We start from the raw sequence: 23,033 nt of genomic DNA on the forward strand, positions 1-23,033 counted from the left end.
TCTGTAAAACTGGCAGACTGCTGTAGCTCTGGCAGACTGCTGTAACAGTGGCAGACTGTTGTAATGCTGGCAGACTGCTGTAACACTGGCAGACTGCTGTAATGATGGCAGACTGCTGTAACACTGGCAGACTGCTGTAACGCTGGTAGACTGCTTAACACTGGCAGACTGCTGTAGCTCTGGCAGACTGCTGTAACACTGGCAGACTGCTGTAGCTCTGGCAGACTGCTGTAACACTGGCAGGCTGTTGTAATTCTGGCAGACTGCTGTAACATTGGCAGGCTGTTGTAATTCTGGCAGACTGCTGTAGCTCTGGCATACTGCTGTAACACTGGCAGGCTGTTGTAATTCTGGCAGACTGCTGTAGCTCTGGCAGACTGCTCTAACACTGGCAGACTGCTGTAGCTCTGGCAGACTGTTGTAATGCTGGCAGACTGCTGTAACACTGGCAGACTTCTGTAAGACGGGAGTGCCGCAGGGATCTGTACTGGGTCCTCTGCTGTTCTCCTTATACACCAGATCTCTTGGTTCAGTCATTAATTCACATGGTTTTTCCTATCATTGTTATGCAGATGACACACAACTCTTCTTTTCTTTCCCCCCCTCGGCCACACAGGTCAATGATAAGATCTCTTCCTGCCTGGCTGACATCTCCACCTGGATGACCAGCCACCATCTGAAGCTCAACCTCAACAAAACTGAGCTGCTCTTCTTCCCGTACAAGACCTCCTTGCTTCGTGAACTCTCAATCACGGTTGATGGCACCACAGTGACTGCCTCTCACTCTGCCAAGAGCTTGGGGGTGGTCCTGGATGACCAACTGGACCTCAAGGAGCACATCAAGGCAACATCAAGGTCCTGCAGATTCCTCCTATACAACATCAGGAGGATTCGACCATACCTGACGACGCACTCCACCCAGCTGCTCGTCCAGGCTACGGTGACCTCTCGCCTTGATTACTGCAACTCTCTCCTTGCAAACCTGCCAGCTTGTGCCATACAGCCACTACAGATGATTCAGAATGCAGCTGCCCGGCTCATCTACAACCTCCCCAAATTCTCCCACGTCACTCCTCTGCTGCGATCACTTCACTGGCTACCGGTCGCTGCCAGGATCCGATTCAAAGCCCTGACCCTTGCCTACACTGCCGCCAACAGGACAGCCCCCATCTACTTGCAGGACATGACTCAATTCTATGTGCCTGCTCGACCACTCCGCTCTGCGGCAGCAGGGCGTCTTGTAACCCCTCCCACCCGCCCAAAGGGATCACAGAGCTTCTCCACCCTAGCTCCCCAGTGGTGGAACGAACTCCCCGTCCCTCTCCGAACCTCCCCCTCACTGTCCATCTTCCGCCGTGGCCTGAAGACTCATCTCTTCAGACTATACCTAGAATAACCACCACCATGCTGTGTATATATATATTAAAAAAAAAAAAAAAAAAACCCTTTTTCCTGTCATTTGTTACATGTTGCCCCATCCCTGTACTTCTTGGTAAATTGTATTTGTCCTAATACTGTAGCTTATTCTTCTGCCTAGTTTGGCTTTGCAGATGTTAGACCAGGATAGTGTTCATTGTTCTCGGCTAGAAATAGCTGTACAAAATAAGTAATTGTACCTTACTGAACCCGTGTTCAGCAGTTGTCTACGATCATGAAAATGCACTTCTTGTACGTCACTTTGGATAAAAGCGTCTGCTAAATGAATGTAATGTAATGTAATGTAAGACTGGCAGACTGCTGTAATGCTGGCAGGCTGTTGTAATTCTGGCAGACTGCTGTAGCTCTGGCAGACTTCTGTAAAACTGGCAGACTGCTGTAGCTCTGGCAGACTGCTGTAACACTGGCAGACTGTTGTAATGCTGGCAGACTGCTTAACACTGGCAGACTGCTGTAACACTGGCAGACTGCTGTAGCTCTGGCAGACTGCTGTAACACTGGCAGGCTGTTGTAATTCTGACAGACTGCTGTAGCTCTGGCAGACTTCTGTAAAACTGGCAGACTGCTGTAGCTCTGGCAGACTGCTGTAACACTGGCAGACTGTTGTAATGCTGGCAGACTGCTTAACACTGGCAGACTGCTGTAACACTGGCAGACTGCTGTAATGCTGGCAGACTGCTTAACACTGGCAGACTGCTGTAGCTCTGGCAGACTGCTCTAACACTGGCAGACTGCTGTAGCTCTGGCAGACTGTTGTAATGCTGGCAGACTGCTGTAACACTGGCAGACTTCTGTAAGACTGGCAGACTGCTGTAATGCTGGCAGGCTGTTGTAATTCTGGCAGACTGCTGTAGCTCTGGCAGACTGCTGTAACACTGGCAGGCTGTTGTAATTCTGGCAGACTGCTGTAGCTCTGGCAGACTTCTGTAAAACTGGCAGACTGCTGTAGCTCTGGCAGACTGCTGTAACACTGGCAGACTGTTGTAATGCTGGCAGACTGCTTAACACTGGCAGACTGCTGTAACACTGGCAGACTGCTTAACACTGGCAGACTGCTGTAGCTCTGGCAGACTGCTGTAACACTGGCAGACTGCTGTAGCTCTGGCAGACTGCTATAACACTGGCAGACTGCTGTAACACTGGCAGACTGCTGTAGCTCTGTCAGACTGCTGTAACACTGGCAGACTGCTATAACACTGGCAGACTGCTGTACTGATGGCAGACTGCTGTAACAGCGGAAGACTGCTTTAATTTGATTTGTGAACGCTGGCAGATGTGAAGAGGACAGCCATCACAGCTGCTCCTGCAGCTCTATCTGATTAGAGATGGGAAATGGCTGAAGTCCTGGTGTTGTAGTTCAATTCCCTTCTGTTCAGATCAGAACATCTCTTAGACAGCCAGTCACAGGAAGACCGAAAATGTCAGAGAGAAGTCTCATTAAAGTGAACAGGTACAGTAGCCGTACAGTTTTAGGGGTTACAGATGCAGTTTTCTTTGAAGGCGATGGCATTGTGCTACTGAGCATGATGGTTCAGCTGAATTAATTTAGTAAACACACACACACACACACACATACACACACTCACCCACACATGCACACACACGCACACACACACACACACACACACACACACTCACCCACACATGTACATGCACACACACGCAAACACACATGCACACTCACACAAACACACACACACACACACGCACATGCACACACATACAAACACACACACTCACACACATGCACACACACACACACACTCACACGCATGCACACTCACACACACTCACCCACACATGCACACATACACACACATTTACATGCACACACACGCAAACACACACACAAACTCACACACACACACACACACACACTCACCCACACACACACGCAAAAACACACACACACACACACACTCACCGACACATGCACATGCACACATACGCAAACACACAAACACTCAAACTCGCACACACACACACTCACCCGCACATGCACACACACGCAAACACATACACACACACAGGCAAACACACATATTTTTTTCCTGGCTCTTTGGCTCTGTGCTCCACAAAGGATTTGGATTTGGATTTATAATAAAACAATTCACATGTGGTTAAAGTCTGCCATGTCACATAGTAGAGGCAGAAACGCAGGGGATTTTCAAGACCAGGCTTGATACAGTCTTAGATACTACCTAGTATAGGCAGCAGTTTAATATAATGGCTAAGGAGTTGGTCTTGTAGCCTAAAGGTCGCAGGTTCGATTCCCCGGGAAAAGTTGGTGTCCAGGAAAGTTGGTTTAGAGTTTTTTATAGCATATACAAGTGGGGAAACAGAGCTTCAAATAGATGTCAAAGAGATTGGACAATTATTGAGGAAGTTGTACTGTTTTGAAGTTAGAAATGCATGCTGAATGGGCTGCCAGAAAACCAGAGATTTTCACTGCCGACGATTGACAAGGGATTCCCACACTTTTGTGACATATTTCCTTAGTAATCATGTGTTTAAATAGATACCAATTACACCAAATTACACATAATACATTGTGGTGGTATATTCTACCTATTTGATGTTGAATGCATGGAATACACATATTTAAACTGCTTAGAAATCAACTTTAATGTAGGTTGAAAGCAGAAGTTGGGATCCGCATAGCCTCTTGTTCACACCCACTCAGACTTTTAATTAATTTATGCAGCCTTAGTCACCCCCCCCCCCCCCCTTGAATAACAATGATGCCTTTGACAAGCTGTCTCCTACTGCTCACCAGTGAAAAGAATAGTACTTTACATCATTCTGAAAGTAATTAAGCTACCACAAGCTACTGGGAAATGTAGCTAGGCTACTAGAGCTTAAATAGATACCAAATTACACATAATGCATTGTGGTGGTATATTCTACCTATTTGAGGTTGAATGCATGGAATACATAAGGAATAAACAACGACGGGCTATCCCCTTATTGGAAAATAATGCACGACGAGGGTGGTGGTGAAGCCGAGGCAAAGCCGAGGTCGCTTAACCACCACCGAAGTAGCCTACATTATTTCCCAATAACGGGACAGCCCGGAGGGGTTTATTCCACTTATACAACAGGTTACCAACAATGACTATACATGACACACCTCCCCAGACATTCCCATGTCACCCCCCTGCTCCACTGGCTGCCTGTTATGGCTCGCATCAAATTTAAGACTTCGGTGCTTGCATACCAGGCAGCTAAGGGGTCAGCACCAGGATACATCCAGAGGATCATCAGACCCTACACACCAGCCAGACCTCTCCGTTCTGCCACCTCTGGACGCTTGGCACCTCCCCCTCTTCGTGTCTGTACTTCCCGTTCCCGTCTGGTGTCTGTCCTGGCCCCTTGCTGGTGGAATGACCTTCCCGTGGCGGTCAGAACAGCAGAGAATCTGACTACTTTCAAGCGCAGACTAAAGATTCATCTCTTCAGGCTGCACCTCTCCCCACCACTCCCTAGTCCTGATCTATGTGGTCACTTCTGGCACTACAAGCTTTACTTCACTCTAGGGTGTTTTTCTGCACCTCTGCGCCTTGAACTGATGCACTTGTTGTACGTCGCTCTGGATAAAAGCGTCTGCTAAATGCCTGTAATGTAATGTGATGTAATGTAATGATTACTTTTATATTTATTGATTTTTTATCAACTTAATCACCTGAAATTGAAATATTATTACGTGACCGTTTGGGCATATTGTTTTACCATTGTCAAGCAAAACTCTCATTGGTAGTTGTATTTGGATCGTTGTTATGCTAAAACTCTTGTTGATAGTTCTATTTGCACCGCTGTTAAGCAAAAACATCCGGTCATTAATTCTATGAAAACAACGATTCTATCTAGAAGATCCTTCTTGTATTATATCATACAATTACCACCAATTTTGGTCATTTTTGTAATTACATTATTTAAGAAAACTGCATGAAACCATAACTCAATCAAATGCATCTCCCTAGCTCTGTCTTGCTTTTAAAAATGGTGCGGTCATGAATTGTAGACAGCGTTTTTCCAAGACCCTCTGAAACCGGGTTTGAATGCCAGCTAGCTTTATGATAGGTTCGCCGTCACTTGTTACCTAGCCAATATTAAAATTGAGCTGGGTTTTAGCTCAAAATGGTCTCACGGCATGCTTTTTATCCTGGTTAGCAGCTAGTTAACTACTGAATTATATTAAAAACAGTGGTTATAAACGCAGTCATTAACAAAGATACAGAAGAAAATGCGTCCCGTAGCCATGAGCTAAACACGGAACACATATTCTACTGTCTAAATAAGAGACGATTCCGTATTTTGCGGGATGGTTGGCATCACTAGCCAGTAACTAGAACCGTGATTCAACGTTGCCATCAATTGCGAAATTTGACATTGAAAAGGGGAGGGGACATAACAACAATTCAAAATCGAAAGAATAATGTTGCTGTTTTAATTGCGTTAGAATGCTGGATTTTGTAGCGCATTGATTTTAGAACTGTTAAAGGGCCTTGGTTTCCCTTTACTTGATTTACTTTTACCATGTCAATCCATTCGTTCTTGTCGCTGGCACTATCTAAATTCAGCTCGGTAATTTGGCGGAGAGCTTCAGCGTTATCACACATGATATAATCTCCAGAGACACTCGTAATCACTCATAAAAAAGTAGACTAGGTTGTAAACAACACAAGGTATTTCCAGACTACTTATGCAGGAATGTCATGCGGAATGGTCATTAATATGGATGTCCCGCCCATTGTCCTGCCCCCTCGCAACAAGCAGACAGATAGAGAGAAAGAGAGTTTAATTATTATATTATATTAACTTTTTCTCATGTTTACCGATCAAATACCGATTAAAAGAGTTTGATATCAAGGTATTAGAAAGTATACATGTTTAAGAAGTTATTTCTGCAAAAAACGGAATTTTGGTGAAAAAAAGTGTTTTCCATTAAAAGGCCATTTTCTGGAGAATCACCTCATGCGACTTAAGCCTGGGTTCAGTGGCTCCTATCACATATACTTAAATTTCCAAAAAGCATTTGATAAGGTACCACATGACAAACTCATTATCAAAATGAGGACAGTAGGAATTACAGGAGGCATTTCAGGGTCAGTTTGGAACTGGTTAAGGGATAGAACACAAAGGGTAGTAGCTGGATGGATCTTATCTGAGCAGGGTATTGTGGGAAGTGGAGTTCCACAGGGATCGGTGCTGGGTCCACTGCTCTTCCTCATTTACATAAATGACCTTGACACAGACATTGAAAGTACACTAGTTAAATTTGCAGATGATACAAAACTGGGAGGTTTAGGGAGGTTTCCAACAGTTTGGAATCTACTGAAGCAATCCAATAAGATTTCAACAGAATCCATAAGTGGGCAGAAACCTGGCAAATGAAATTCAATATAACTAAATGTAAAGTTCTACATGTGGGGAATAAAAACATAGGACAGGATTACTTTATGGGTGGTACAAAATTAGAATGTGCATGTGTAGAAAAAGACTTGGGAGTAATAGTTGATCAAAGCCTATCAGGGTCTGGTCAATGTTACGTCCCAGTCTATGGTTGAGCCGTAAAACATAAAATATGTGGATGGAGTCCATTCTTTCATCACCAGACAACCAGACCACAACCAGATTTTCAAACAATTTATTAAGGAAGCAAAAATGAAAAACAAACTTCAGGAGTGGACCAGGCCAAAATAATAAACAAAACGCATCCACCTGACCATAGGAAACCAAATACCCTAATAAAACAAAACCTCCAAAGGAAAACAAAAGAACAAGCAATCTTACCTTCCTCCCTTTCTAACCTTAAACAAGAGAAAAATATATATATAATTCAACAAAATGGCACCCACTTCCTACTCAGCTCCCTGGGAAGAATATCTGAACTCTGTTTACTGCTTTAATAATTTAGATTTCCACACAACACCAAGATAGGGCCACAACAGGTCAAAGTAGTTTTCCCAAAGGTTAGGGATGACTGCTCTAGGGATAGTCTGGTGGCAGGAGAAAGGAGTCCAACAACCCGTGTCTCAGCTCCCAGGTATTTATACTTATCCCGCCTTCTCCCACACCTGCAGCTCATTACCGCAATCACCATTGTAGTGGGCGGAGCAACCTGTCAGGAGGAGAGGAACAAAGGCAAAACAAGTGAGAGAGAGACCAGACAGACAGAGACAACTCAGAAGAGGACAATTGGACAACTTGACAATAAATACATCCTTGGATGTAACATGAATGTGCTTTAGCAGTAAAAAAAAAAAAAAAAGCCAACAGGATGCTGGGATACATAGCAGGGAGTATTGAGTATAAATCTAAGGAGATCATACTCACCCTATACAATACCCTTGTCAGACCATACTTAGAGTATTGTGTGCAGTTCTGGGGACCGTACTACAAGATATAGAGGCACTGGAAAAGATCCAAAGACGGGCAACCAGATTTATTTTGGGTATAAAAAGATTAGTGTTATGAAGAAAGGTGTGAGATGCTTGGACTTTTCAAGCTTAGTAAAAAGAGACTTAGGGGAGATTTTATTGAGGCTTTCAAATGTATTAAAGGGATTAACAAAGTGAACTAGAGGAAATAATTCAAGTTGAGTTCGGTTAGCAGAACGAGGGGGCATGGAAACTGGCAAAGGGTAAATTTCACACAGACATTAGGAAATATTTTTTCACACAGTGAGTGGTCAATGTGTGGAATGGCTTGCCTGGACATGTAGTGGAGGCAGAAACACTGGGAGTATTCAAGGCCCGGCTTGATACAGTGTTAGATACTATCTAGCATTTAGGTAAACTAAGCATTAAGTACAGCTTAGTGGTAGGAATAGATGAGCAGTGTTGGGCTGAATGGCCTGTTCTCGTCTTACGTTATGTTATGTTATGTCAATGTTGGGCTGACTGGCCTGTTTTTGTCGTTATGTGCAGGGAATTTTTAGGGGTCCAAGCAGCGGAGCTGGTGGAACCCTATTGTATCTGTTAGGATTATTATTAGGGGTCCAAGCAGCGAAGCTGGTGGAACCCTATTGTATCTGTTAGGATTATTAGGGGTCCAAGCAGCGAAGCTGGTGGAACCCTATTGTATCTGTTAGGATTATTATTAGGGGTCCAAGCAGCGAAGCTGGTGGAACCTTATTGTATTTGTTAGGATTATTATTAGGGGTCCAAGCAGCGAAGCTGGTGGAACCCTATTGTATCTGTTATGATTATTATTATTCTTATTATTTTTCTCTGCTAAAAATGTCTGAGGCTCAGCAACCATAAGTTGTAGAGCAACCAAATTTGGCAGGTGGGTTCCTATGGCCCCCCACTACTCAGGCACTACCAATCACCTATGTCGGCCAGATATAGGCACTATAACAAAGGGTCATACTTTAAAAGGCCATAACTCCCACACCATAAGTCAGATCAACACAAAACTGGGGGGTGCAATCGATCGATGCATCTGAATGTGCTCTACAACTTTTGGGACCACCTATGTCCGCCATATTGTTTGCCCGCCATTTGGAATTTTGTATTAGTTGGGGTGCGGAAGAGCTGTAGCTCCAAATCTAAAGTGTTACGACGTCTAGTAAACTTCTTTACGGCAAGCGGCTAGAAGACATCCATGGCGACGCAAGTAATCCGACACTGTATCCGTGAGGGGAGGGTCTGAATGTCAGGGAAGCAATGGAAGACCAGCCAGAGTGCATGCTAGGCTACTAAAAGTGTGTTAGTAAAAGCTTTTTGACAGGATGAATAATTACTTTTCTTTGGCATGGGTCCGTTTGAAGACAATATCTGGTGAGTTTGTTTAGTCTTTGAATCTGTCATTATGCTGAGAAATAGCTAAACCATTTTATTGGTAGGTTTTGAGTTTCTGTGCACACGCGCGAAAACACGCTGGTATAATAAAACAATGACGGTAATACATATGTAGTCCGCTTTGTTCCGTTACTACCGTAATATAAACTATCTTGTATCTACAGCTGCAGTTTCTCGCTGCAATTACTAATATTGAATATAAACAAAAGACGCAATTTATGGTGTAGTCTGCCAGTGTCTGAATAAATAATACGGTACTACGCGTAGGTAGCATGGATGGCGAGTTGGTATTTTGTTTTTTGCTACTAAAAGTTTGTTAGTAAAAGCTTTGAGAGGATGAATCATTACTTTTCTTTGGCATGAATCTGTCATGCCCCCGTGTTTCGGTTGTCATGTGGATTTCCTTGTGTTCCTGTTATTTCTGTTCCTTGTGCTTTTGTGTTCCTCACCATGTCTTTGCTTTTCCCCACAGGGTGGGGGTGACCCTTCCCCATGCACTCCCTAATGACTTCCAGCCTTCAGCCATTTTCTCACTCGTTCAGGTCGCATTCCTCACACCCTCCCTTATTAGTTCCAATTAGTACCAGATTATAAAGCCACGTTTTTTGTTTCGCCCCTTGCCAGATCGTTGATTTGTTGCCTAGCTTCGCACCACGCAATCCACGCATAACCCAAGCCTAGTTCTATTTTTCCATACCCCGTTTCTCTGCACCTTCTTTGTTTCCCTTACCTTGCACTGTTCTCTTGGCCACTGAGGTTTTGTTCATGCACTTTGTTTCAGTGTTCCCCTGTCTGTTGAACCTACGTGTTGTCTTCGTCGCGTCTTGTTTCGTGTTCCCTTGTTCTCCCCAGTTTTCCTCCCCAGCTCCAACCTCCTGGTCCAGCCCGTCCTTCGCCGGCCTCCCAGTCCCCAGCCCAGCTCCGCCACCGAAACCGGAGGAATTCCATCCAGCGCCACGCCCAGCCAGATCCCAGACCATCTCCTCACAACCCTCACGGCCCCAGCTCCAAGCCTGTCCGGGTTTCTATCGCATCCCGTTCAGCGCCACGCCAAGCCGGATCCCGGACCTCCTCACCAACCCTCACGGTCCCTGTCCCAAGTCTGCCCTGGTCCCTACCGCCCTCTGCCTGTACTCAATAAAACCCCTTTTCCTGAATTCCATCTAACTGCTGTCTTTGAGTCCTGCATTTGGGTCCAGGCCGAGCCCGGCTCATAACAGGATCCATTTGAAGACAATATCAGGTGAGTTCGTTTAGTCTTTAAATCTGTCATTATGCTGAGAGAAATTCTCAATTTAATCTCTAAATTGACTGTAAGTTTAGGGTTGTAACTAGGTAGCTGTTTCATGGGTGACTTCGTTAATGCACTTGTCTTAACTATTGCTTGTATTTTCCCATAGACTGCGTTGTTGCTGCTCTTGTTTGTGTTCGTGTTAATCAGTTTAACCTACAGGGTCCAAGTTGAACTATGCGGTTGTTCCCTGCACTTGGAATGGTACTTCTCTCTAGGGTTTTCGAAACACTTGTTCCTGGTTATGGTTATACACTTTGTTGTACGTCGCTCTGGATAAGAGCATCTGCCAAATGCCTGTAATGTAATGTGAAATTCCGTAGCAACAAGATAAACCTGACATTAGCCCTAAAATATGCCAATACAGCAGTGAAAACGCTGCTCACTGAGTAACGAAATAAACGAGACAACGGTTTAAATAATGATACCATGTCATTCTACGGTCAATATCTGGGACTAAGTACTGAATAAATATACAACCTCACCATTGGTTTTATGCGTAGAGGTGTCCCTTTTGAGACTGAGTGGTCATATATTGTTTTGGAAAATCCGTTTGTGTTGTGAAATATACGCGCATCTGTGATGCCTGGGTGGGCTACCTTCAAAAATAGCTGTGCGTAACACCACTTAAAACCCCTTTTTAGTACAGCCTGGCTTGATTGACAATTCATTTATTCAGTAGGTGAGAGTATAAGCTTTCTAATGATGTATAATGTCTGATTTTGCTTTTGGAATAGCGTTTCATCGATCAACGTAACGGAAGATTTTCTTATCGCATTCACTTGTGCATCTGGGGCAGCATTAAAAGACGCTGCACCTAACAAAATGTTGTCAACGATTTTCATAATTTCTTGGAGAGTATTATTATTATTATTGAGGACCTCGGGGTATGGCGAAGCCATATCTTTGCTTATAGACCTATCTGACATCGTTTTCTGATGCAAAACAGAAGCGGATAGGACATTGTCATTGATTTACTGTCTCTGTCTCTATACTACTGAACACAGATAAAATGTCATATTGCTATGTAAGTATTACTGCTCAAAATATTTCGGTTATACGTTATTTTTGAAATTGAGTGTCTTTAAATAGGTTAGTGGTATTATATAATGTGGATACTGCACACTGTAGTTTTTGTGATGCAGCAGTGATGATGAGAGCGTTGGAACATTGCCAAAACGTGCTTTGTTCTGTTGCTACCATAATATAACAAACTTTCTTGTGTAGCTGCAGTTTCTGGCTGCAATTACTAATGAATATAAACAAAAGACGCAATTTATGCAGTCTTTTTTATGTAGTCTGCCAATGTCGAAATAAATGATAAGGTAGGCTACTCTGTGCGCAGCTCGCAGAGATGACGAGTTGATATTTCGTTTTTTGTTTAAGCTGAGCAATGGATTGGAATATGTGTCTGACGTAGTGTTGCACAGTACACAGAAACTTCAGCACTTTTTCGGTACTTAAAAAAAGAAATTATTCGGTATTAGAATTTTCCGACATTCGATAGTTTTGTGTCAAATGTAAAAGCCAGGGAAATGTGTCTCCCACATTACTGATTGAGACGATGAAAAGTGTAATTTGTCAGAATATTCGCTAGATGGCAGTAGCAACTAAGGTTGTCAAGTGAGGTGAATCGCGCTTGTGCACTCACTTGTTGTTACAGCGCAAGCTTCGACTCACTTCACTTCAGTAGCAATAGGTGTTCTAATTTGGAAATATTTTATTATAGGAAGATGCTGCATTGTTATTAAAATATGTTGTTTTGAGATCTATTTAAAAGTGAAAGACCTGTTTAAAGATTATTTAGTTTACAATTGTTTAATTTTTGAAATATATTTAACATTTTTCTATTTAGTGTTGTAACACTATAGGCCTATGCTTATTAATATGTTGAACAGGCTTCAACTTATAGGTTGTTTATTAACCAGGTTTTTAATAAACCGTGAATTCGAAAATGAGGTCAACCCTTGTGGACATTACGTTTCTGGTCTATTAAAGTAATTTCAGCATTGTTAGGGACCGAGTATTGAATCAGTATCGCTTCAGTATTGAGTGTCATGATACTAAACCTGGTATCGGTATCTAAGTCAAAATTTTGGTATCATGACTACACTAGTGTGATGCCTTTTTTAGTTGCGGCATGGAAGCGCTGCAGCTCTACATACACGCCAGGCCATCTAAGTGTTACGACATGCCATCTAAGTGTTACGACATAGTAAAGGCCTTTACGGGAAGCAGCCAGGACACATCCATGGCGACGCAACTAACTCATCCGACAGCATCTCTTAGCACAAAATTGGCCATAAGTCATCAATATTTTATACAATCATCATGATATTCAGTACATATGTTGGGTGAAGGTATATGATCATGAGGACAAAGCCATTTTAAAATCGCTCCATGGGGGGCGCGATGGTGCCAATGCTTGTACCCCTCCCAACGCCGCTTGCGGCTTTAATTTAAATACATTTGGTGTCACTATGTTTCAATGACAGCGCTTTATATACTTTATATGCAGTTAAAGTCACTCTGGACAAAAGCATTGCTAGTATGCAATAATCCAGGTGCATTTCTGTCCTATAGATATTTTGATGGAAATACTGTTCAAATGCTCAATTTGTCCTGATGACGTTCTTTATTTAAAGGCACTGTTGATGACAGACTTTTTCACATCTTATCCCCTGCACCTAGAACAGAGGCCAAACATCCTCCATTTAAGCACAGCTTTGTTTAAATAGCATTCTATCCCACACCTTACCAACATTATTTATCTTTAAACACAACACCACAATTTTATTTATTTACATGAATAGCACTATGTGTCTTAATACAGAACGATGACACATTACAAAATAATTTCATACTCAAGATTCAGCTTCTAGGAAAATATAAACTATATTCAATTATCTGCATTCCTATAGAAGTAAGAAACTTTTCACTGAGATGTCAGCACTGAAATATTTTTTCACACATTTATTTTTCAGACATAACTTTCCCAGTACAATCACACTTACAAAAATAAAAGAATTTGCAGAACAAATGTAGAGTGTGCTTTTTTATTTTTAAAAGTCAAAAGAATCTTCATCAGGTGTCAAAACCTCAAAATTGCTGCACATTATCACTTGCAGGGATGCCAGTGTCTGCTTGAAAGACAGTTATTGGCTCTCAGATAAATAATTCAGCCTTGGACCCGCCCTCTGGGTGGGGCTACCTGCAGGTTTGGAAGTCATCTCCAGAGACCAAATGGCTCATACATCCAGTGCATGGTGTGATTTACAAAAAAGTTTCTCTGCAATGTATTTAAAGAAAGTTCACTGGCTGTGTAAATGCAGCTTTTTGTCTTGACTGTTCTGCTGTTGCCTTGTCAACGGGAGCCTTGCGTCACGCTCTGACGTGTGCTGGGGCTGAAACGTGGCTGACTGGCGTGTGAAATCGGCCACACGCTGCTACTCTCAGGCGCTGCCCACCATCGCTTAGCAACGGCAGTCACTCCGCCTCTGACATCACCGCCCGCCTTGGCCGCTTTGCTCCTCTATAAGAGGTGCGGAGCCAGCGGCCTGACCCCTTTGCTCCTCACTGAGAGGTGCGGAACCAGTGGCCTGACCCCTTAGCTCCTCTCTGAGAGGTGCGGAACCAGTGGTAAACCAGCCACGACAGAGCGCTGCATGAGCGCATGGCTGAAAAAAATCCCCCTCAGATCAACAGGAAACAATGATTTCACTCAAACAGGAAACCTAATGAGTTTTTCTCTCTGAATGTGGTTTTCAGAGCAAATCTGAACCCTCTTGGGTTTACTCAAGGCACAGAACCAAAACTACTTTCAACACAAAAGGCATTAAAACAACAACAGAAACCAACGTAAAGGTGAGGACCTGTACATTAAAACAACAACAGAAACCAACGTAAAGGTGAGGACCTGTACATAAAATACACTTCTATATAGATGCCTATAAATACACATATATATGCTGTACATAAATATATTCACAAATGTTTTTATAGACATGTATACACAAGTGAATTCAGATTTGTGATCAGGGAATCAGCAGTGCATTATTTTACAGCAGACACAATCAAATATCACATTTACATATGAAATGTTTCCAAGATACAGAATGCACAAGACCATTCTTCACCACTTCTTGGTCTATTTCTATTACTAAAATTCACCTTGTGATGTAAAACATCAAGTCTCTCCAAAGAACATCTGATTCAAGTGGTAAAGTGCATCTAGTCCTGCTGACGGAGAACCAGTTCAACTCATCAGAGTGGCATACAGTCACACAGTCCTTGCTCTCCTTGCTTTGCAGTCATAGATATATTAGAAAATCCAATGCTCTCATAAATATCTTGTGGTGTCAGATTTATTGACTGTGGGCTGCTTGTCAAGCTATAGCAGGCCAAGATGTAGTCCCTTGAATTTCCATTGAGGCAGCGAGAGTGATGTTAGTCGCTCTCTCCAATGTGGGGATGGGGTTGGGGGTGGATGGGTTTTTGGTGTCTCCATTAGGAAATACTCTCATTCTTTGGCACATAGTCCCAGCTGTCTCTGTGAATCTCCTCCTCATTCATCTTATACCCTCTCTTAAAGAAGCCAACCTGTGGAGGGACAGAGAATGGGCTTAAACTAAAAGAGTAAAGACATACACTAACATGCTAAACAAGCTAAAAGGCTAAACACAGTAACCACACTGAACAAGCTAGCACACTAAACACACTAAACAAGCTGAACACACTAAACACGTTAACACGTTAAATAAACACGCTAAACACCCTAAACAGACTTCAAATACCAAATACACTAAACACGCTAAACACCCTAAACAGACTTCAAATACCAAATACACTAAACACGCTAAACACCCTAAACAGACTTCAAATACCAAATACACTAAACACGCTAAACACCCTAAACAGACTTCAAATACCAAATACACTAAACACGCTAAACACCCTAAACAGACTTCAAATACCAAATACACTAAACACGCTAAACACCATAAACAGACTTCAAATACCAAATACACTAAACACGCTAAACACCCTAAACAGACTTCAAATACCAAATACACTAAACACGCTAAACATGTCAAAACAATACACACGGTAATCGCAGTAAACACGCTAAACACCCAAGGGTTTTTAAACTCCTGCATTATCATTCAATATTTCAGTCTAAGAACAGTTTAATACAATGCTCACTCAACATTCATTGTATATCTTCACCAGCCACCATTACTAAAATGCATATATTAATCTAATCTTTACTGTAATACTATTATAAAATGCACACAAGTTCATTGCATTGCTGATTTTATTCATTCGTTTAGTTTTTTTAATTGAATACCATGCTTTAAAGTGGCTATTTTTTGAGCCACATTGTCTTTTGCACATAAACTGTAATATCTGTTCAGTACAGTGGAATACAGTACTGACAATTTCAGGAATGTCTCACAACTCTGTGCTATAACAGCTTCTCTCTGGAACACTTATTTCATATTCCATCTCAAACGATAAATATCATAAACATCGTCATACAGATAAAGGTATAAGTGCTGGTGGCAGCTACTGTCACTCTAACAAATTGGTTTTGTATTGACAAAAACTTACTCTTGTCTCTATTTTAAGTTTCATTATTCACAAATGGGGCTATGGATGCGATGCTGAAGGTCTAATTCACTTATAGTAGGCACATTTAAGCTTTGTACAAGGAGGACAAACGATGAGGAGAAGACAGGAACTCACCATCCAGAGGCAATAGATGACCAGGGCCAGGATGAGCAGCCCAAGAGCTAAACTCACTGCAGTCACAAACACTTCAACTGGTTTGGTGGGCTTCTGGTTAAAATGACCTTCCAAATCAACCTGCAGGATGAAAAATGTTCAAAACATTAAACAAGCAACACCACTTCCTGCTTCCTGCAAAAGCAAGTCCTGGTTCCTGCAAAAGAGGTTCCTGCTCATAGTGAAGGCCCACTGCTGCCTTATATCAATCACCTGATTAAGAACCTCTGCTGAATGAAATTAATGTGATGTCATGTCCGTCCACCCATTATCTAAACCGCTTATTCCTGGTTGCTCAGGGTTGTGGGTAGCCAGAACCTATTCCAGCATGCATTGGGCAAGAGGCAGGAATACACTCTGGACAGTCCATGGCAGGGCACACACACCATTCACTCACACATTCATACCTATGGGCAATTTAGACTCTCCAATTAGCCAAACTGCAAAACGGGAGTACCCGGAGGAAACCCACACAGGCACAAGGAAAACAAGCAAACTCCACACAGCAAGGCTCTGACTGAGATTCAAACCCAGGGCCTTCTTGCTGTAAGTTGCTATCCACAGCACCACCATGCCACCCATGATGTAATGTAATACCATGTAATGTGCTGTAATGTAATGCAATGCAATGTATGTGATGTGATGTAATGCGGTGTGATGTGACAGAGGTAGAATGACTATGGGGAATGCCAAGTAGTAACATTGAAAATTTCTCCATTGATCAGAGGAATAAAACTGTGAACAGACACATTACAATGTGTGAGAAATGTGTGTACCCGGCCATCTGAGAACTGTAACCCCTGTCACAGCCCAGACAGAGGGACTGATACTTGCCGTAGTCAAGGGGTTCTCCTGGATGTACAAGTTATAAGGATCTTCCCTGGGCATTGCCACGGCACTGGTCTCAATCACCATAATCCCTTGCCTTCCCTAGACAAAGGAAAAAACATAACAAGGCATATTTACAAGGAACCCTCAGCAGAAAAAACACGACCTCAAAAAGATGAATTCCTGCTTCAAAAAACTGGGTCCTTCATTTACAAACAATATGGGACCATGGGATTGCTGCTCTCTCCGGATTTATATTTACATTCACTCTTCACTGTGGGTGTGGTTTCCACAGTTGATTTCAGGGTTCCTTTAACAGATACCAGACCACAGAGCCCACCCATGGTAAATGGTAAATGGACTGCATTTATATAGCGCTTTTATCCAAAGCGCTTTACAATTGATGCCTCTCATTCGCCAGAGCAGTTAGGGGTTAGGTGTCTTGCTCAAGGACACTTCGACACGCCCAGGCCGGGGTTTGAACCGGCAACCCTCCAACTGCCAGACAATCGCTCTTACCTCCTGAGCCATGTCGCCCACCCATGCCCTAGAACAGTTCTTTAACAGATACCAGACAATAGAGCCCATCCATGCACTAGAACAGTCCCTTAGCAGATACCAGACCATGGGGCCCACCCAGACACTAGAACAATACCTTAGTAGATACCCGACCATGCACAAGAACAGTGCCTTAACAGATACAAGAACATGGGTCTCTTCCATGCACTAAAACAGTGCCTTAACAGACACCAGACCATGGAGCCCATCCAGACACTGGTACAGTGCCTTAACAGATAACAAGACCATAGAGCCCATCAATGCACTAGAACAGTGCCTTAACAGATACCAGACCATGGGGCCCATCCATGCACTAGAACAGTGCCTTAACAGATACCAAGACCATAGAGCCTATCCATGCACTAGAACAGCCTTAACAGATACCAAGACTATAGAGCCCATCCATGTACTAGAACAGACCCTAGAACAGTATGATCCACCCTGCAGATCCAAGCCTGAGCTTTTTAAATATGAAAAACAAACAAACAAAAAAAGTTCCCCCAGTACAGTATGTTTATTTTGGATCAGCGGTGTCCACAGGATTTAGGCAGATGCCTTAATTTTGGCTCCCCTCCCACGAGGGTGGATGCTCACCGGGGAGATCTGGAGTACAGCTGGGTTCAGCTCCACCTCCATCTGAATGGTGGCTTCTTTCCCAATGTCTAGGTCTCCCAGCTTACAAATCACATTCAGACATTGACCATCGTTCTTCATACAGTACTGCAAGACACAAAGCCAAGGGTTTATTAGTCAAATTACCACTTGTAACCATGCTGTAGAGCAGGGACTTAGTAGGATGAGCCATACAGATGTTCATTTTCATTCATACAGTGAGTCCTAGTACAGGGGTGTGGATGCAGGCTTCCATTCCAAACAGCTAACCTTTGGTTTCTCAGAGCTGTGTGTGCTAGCACAGATCCTAACTGTGCTCTCCTGTCCTAGATTCAGTTTGAAATTAAACTGACAGTCATCAGATCTAATAAGATGCCTCACTGTACAAAAGGAGCATTTACCATACGCCGAGTCAGGGTCTTTGAGAAGAAGAAGACCAGATCTTCGATGAAACGTGGCTTTGGGACAGAGCAAACATCGCTGGGATCTCTGGAGGAGTTGGGAGCATAGCACCACCCAAGAGAGGACTGGACCGGAGAGCAAGAGAGGAAAATCACCACAAGCACAAGATGGGATCACTTACGAAGATACAGTTATACGGAAAATTTACTTCCTTACCTGTATTTCCACAATGTTGAGTAACCGGTATGGATATGGCACCAACGACTTCGGAATATCGATTTGAACTTTTGCATCCAGGGCTCTGCTTGGACCAGCATTTAAAACCTGTAAGTAAAGGGTGCATTAAACCTGTCAGTAAAGGGAATATTAAAACCTGTAAGTAAACAGCATATTAAAACCTGTAAGTAAAGCGTGCATTAAACCTGTGGATAAAAAGGTGCATGAAAACCTGTAACTAAAGAGGTGCATTAGAACCTGTAAGTAAAGGACGCATTAAAACCTGTAAGTAAAGGGGTGCATTAAAACCTGTAAGTAAAAGGCGCATTAAAACCTGTAAGTAAAGGGTGCATTAAACCTGTAGATAAAAGGGAGCATTAAAACCTTTAAGTAAAAAGGGCACACTAAAACCTGTAAGTAAAGGAGCGCATTAAAACCTGTAAGAAAAGGGGTGTAGTAAAACCTGTAAGTAAAGGGCACACTAAAACCTGTAAGTAAAGGGGTGCATTAAAACCTGTAAGTAAAGGGGTGTAGTAAAACCTGTAAGTAAAGGGGTGCATTAAAACCTGTAAGTAAAGGGGTGTAGTAAAACCTGTAAGTAAAGGGCACACTAAAACCTGTAAGTAAAGGGGTGTAGTAAAACCTGTAGATAAAAGGGCGCCATAAAACCTGTAACTAAAGGGCGCAGTAAAACCTGTAAGTAAAGGGGTGTAGTAAAACCTGTAGATAAAAGGGCGCATGAAAACCTGTAAGTAAAGGGGTGTAGTAAAACCTGTAAGTAAAAGGGCGCACGAAAACCTGTAAGTAAAGGGGTGTAGTAAAACCTGTAAGTAAAGGGGTGTAGTAAAACCTGTAAGTAAAGGGCGCATTAAATACTGTAAGTGAAGGGTGCATTAAAACCTGTAAGTAAAGGGGTGTAATAAAACCTGTAGATAAAAGGGTGCATGAAAACCTGTAAGTAAAGGGGTGTAGTAAAACCTGTAAATAAAGGGGTGTAGTAAAACCTGTAGATAAAAGGGCGCATAAAAACCTGTAAGTAAAAAGGTGTAGTAAAACCTGTAGATAAAAGGGCGCATGAAAACCTGTAAATAAAGGGGTGTAGTAAAACCTGTAAGTAAAGGGCACACTAAAACCTGTAAGTAAAGGGCGCATTAAAACCTGTAAGTAAGGGGTGTAGTAAAACCTATAAGTCAAGGCCACACTAAAACCTGTAAGTAAAGGGGTGTAGTAAAACCTATAAGTCAAGGCCACACTAAAACCTGTAAGTAAAGGGGTGCATTAAAACCTGTAAGTAAAGGGTGCACTAAAACCAGCAAGGAAAGGGGTGCACTAAAACCTGTAAGTACTGCCCACACAGTACTTCTGGTAGCACAGGAAATACCTCCTCAGGCTTTCAGGTAGTATTGGTTTGGTGTTCTGAAACACATCAGGCAATTGTATTAAGCATGTCACATCATGTATCTGCCTTAATATATGCTCATAATAATAATAATAATAATAATAATAATATGTGTTTACCACCTTTTATTCAAAGCATTACAGCCCAAAGTGCTTTGGAACTCAGCAAAAAACAACAACATTGTGGTAACACAAGCAGAATCCTGATACACAAGTCAGGTCTTTGACTTGGCCACTCCAAAACTTTTACTTTGTTTCTTTTCAGCCATGCAGATGTGGTCTTGCTTTCATGTTATGTATCATTGTCTTACTGAATAAGTCCATTACACTACAGCTTCGGCTCACAAACAGTTGACTGGACATTCTCCTTAAGAATTTTCTGGTACAGGAGGAGCAGAATTGATGGTTACTTCAATAATGGCAAATTGTCCAGGTCCTGAGGCAGCAAAGCATCCCCACACCATCACACTACCACCACCAAGTTTGACTGTTTGACTGGTATGATGTTCTTATTGTGAAATACTGTATTTGCTTTAAACCGGACACAATAGGACCCGTGTCATCCAACAAGGTCCACGTTTGACTCAATAGGACATTATCCCAAAAGGCATTGGGATCATCCAGGTGTTTTTTTTTTTTGCAAATGTGAGACAAGCATTGATGTTTCTCCTCATTAGCAGTGGTTTCTGCCTTGCTGCTCTCCCAAGAATCCCATTTTGCCCTGTCTTTTTCTTACTGTGGAGTCATGAACACTGACTTTAGCTTTCAGAAAGGCCTGCAGTTCTTTGGATGTTCTTCTGAGCTCTTCTGTGACTTCCTGGCTGTACCCTTGAATTTTTGCAGCCCAACCACTCCTAGAAAGATTCACCACTGTTCCAAGTGTTCTACATTAAGAGACAATGGCTTTTACTGTGGTTCAGTGGAGTCCCAGAGCCTTAGAAATGGCTTTGTAACACTTTCCAGACTGATATATTTCAGCAACTTTTTTCTCATCCCTTCTGGAATTTCCTTTAATCCTGACATAGTGTGGTTGTAGAAACTTTGTGGTGACTACTTCCCCCTGATGGTACAGTTCAACATGAGGGAGATTTAGATGAGTGAGGTTTAGATTCAATCAATCAAGCCTGGTTGTGTTCAATCAGTTGAATCAATTAAATAATAATTAAATGAAATAATAATGTGTACTCAGTTTCCCTTTGTCTAATATTACATTTTGTCAAGAGATGTGAAATCATTCAGTGTGACAAATAATAGAAGAAATCAGAAATACATTTTCACGGTATAAGTATAATAAACAGAAGATGAAAAGGTATACAGACACATTGCACTATTTTATTGATGCAAATATCATCTGTGTTCTTTGCTTTGCTCTTACTTACCCTGAATGTGTAATTGAATCTTTCAGTATAGCAACCAGAATCGTCCATATCTCCAAAAACAAACGCCGTTGGAGAAACAAAACTGCGGGTGAAGAAGAGAAAGACTGAACAGTGAAAAACAGAGAAAGACTGAACAATGAAGAAGAGAGAAAGACTGAGGTATCAACCCTTCCTGTGGCCAATTAATGATCTCTGTAGGAATGAACCAAAACTAACCAAATTAACAGAACTAATCAGAATTAACCTAACTCCTCATCTCATCAACATTGGTTTTAACCAGTGGTGGTAAGTAAAAAGTTACATGTACTTCTTTACTATACTTAAATAGGATATTGGTGACTTTGTACGTTTGCTGACAATAAACAATATTAGCAATTTTCACTTTCTACGCCACTACATCTATAAAGAACTTATGTACTTTTTACTGAAATACATTTATATTGACAGTCGTTACTTGTTACATTTCGTACGTATTGACCAAATTCGTTCGTTCGTACGTATTGACCAAATTTTCTCTGGATTTTGCTGGTATAATGTGGTGAAAACATCAGACCTGGGTCAAATACATATTTGGTTTGGATTCAAATAACTTTTTATGCTTTACTGATCTTGTCTGGTGTATTGGAACCAATGAAATACTCTCAAAAAGTGCAAATCCTGCCTTCTGGTCATATTGGCAGGCTCAATCACACCAGGCAAGATCAATAGAGCACAGAAAATTATTTTTTGGGTGGTTGATAAAGGATGATGCTGCCATCTACAGGGAATTGTATTATTAGGCGGGAGGTAGTGCTGGTAGGACTTAATTGAGATTATGTGCCATGGTGTACACCAACTGTATATGGTGTACACTGACTTGACTTGCCCTCGCATATACGCTGTTCAGTGCCAACATGAGTGCGTTGGCTAGCGGGTCTCATTCTGTGCCTGTTTAGTAGCTAAAAGTAACTGATTGTAGCTACATGCTAAAGTCAGTAGCCAGAAACTTCGAAAGGGCAGGAGCGGAGATGGCTGCCGAGAGCGACAACAAACCCACCATTTCCAGTGCTAGTGCACTGACGACCATCCATGGCCTTATTTAAAAGAAATATTTACTTTTGTTGGCATGCAAAACGACTCAAACAAGATGAAGTGTCTACTTTGCTTGTCAGAAATAAGTGCCATCAAAGCAAGCATATCGAGGTAAGCTAAATAACGTTGTCAACTGCTTATTCAACCCAAGATGAACTAAACTAGCTAGCAAATGTTAGTGTGCTGTTATTAGCCAAGCAGGAAAGTGTTTGCTGCTGCTATCTGTAACCATAGAAATATTTTTTAATGGAG

General features: G+C 42.3%; 1 protein-coding gene across 3 annotated transcripts in view; it reads right to left on the bottom strand.

The window, feature by feature from the left end:
• Positions 1-13,149: 13,149 nt before the first annotated feature.
• Positions 13,150-23,033, bottom strand: part of LOC135241162 (integrin alpha-4-like) — a 47,185-nt gene continuing 37,301 nt past the window's right edge. For 2 of the 3 annotated variants that reach the window (XM_064311319.1, XM_064311318.1), the window contains exons 22-28: positions 21,711-21,792; positions 18,934-19,041; positions 18,717-18,842; positions 18,298-18,423; positions 17,152-17,247; positions 16,279-16,398; positions 13,150-15,132 (exon numbers count right to left, since the gene is read on the bottom strand). In XM_064311319.1, the coding sequence (XP_064167389.1) occupies positions 15,040-15,132; positions 16,279-16,398; positions 17,152-17,247; positions 18,298-18,423; positions 18,717-18,842; positions 18,934-19,041; positions 21,711-21,792 (751 nt within the window). In that variant the 3' untranslated portion in view covers positions 13,150-15,039. Of the gene's footprint in view, positions 15,133-16,278; positions 16,399-17,151; positions 17,248-18,297; positions 18,424-18,716; positions 18,843-18,933; positions 19,042-20,442; positions 21,392-21,710; positions 21,793-23,033 lie in introns of those variants that run through there. The other variant, XM_064311320.1, reaches the window with a different exon arrangement.

This window comes from Anguilla rostrata, chromosome 15, assembly GCF_018555375.3.
Source record: "Anguilla rostrata isolate EN2019 chromosome 15, ASM1855537v3, whole genome shotgun sequence".
NCBI lineage: Eukaryota > Metazoa > Chordata > Actinopteri > Anguilliformes > Anguillidae > Anguilla > Anguilla rostrata.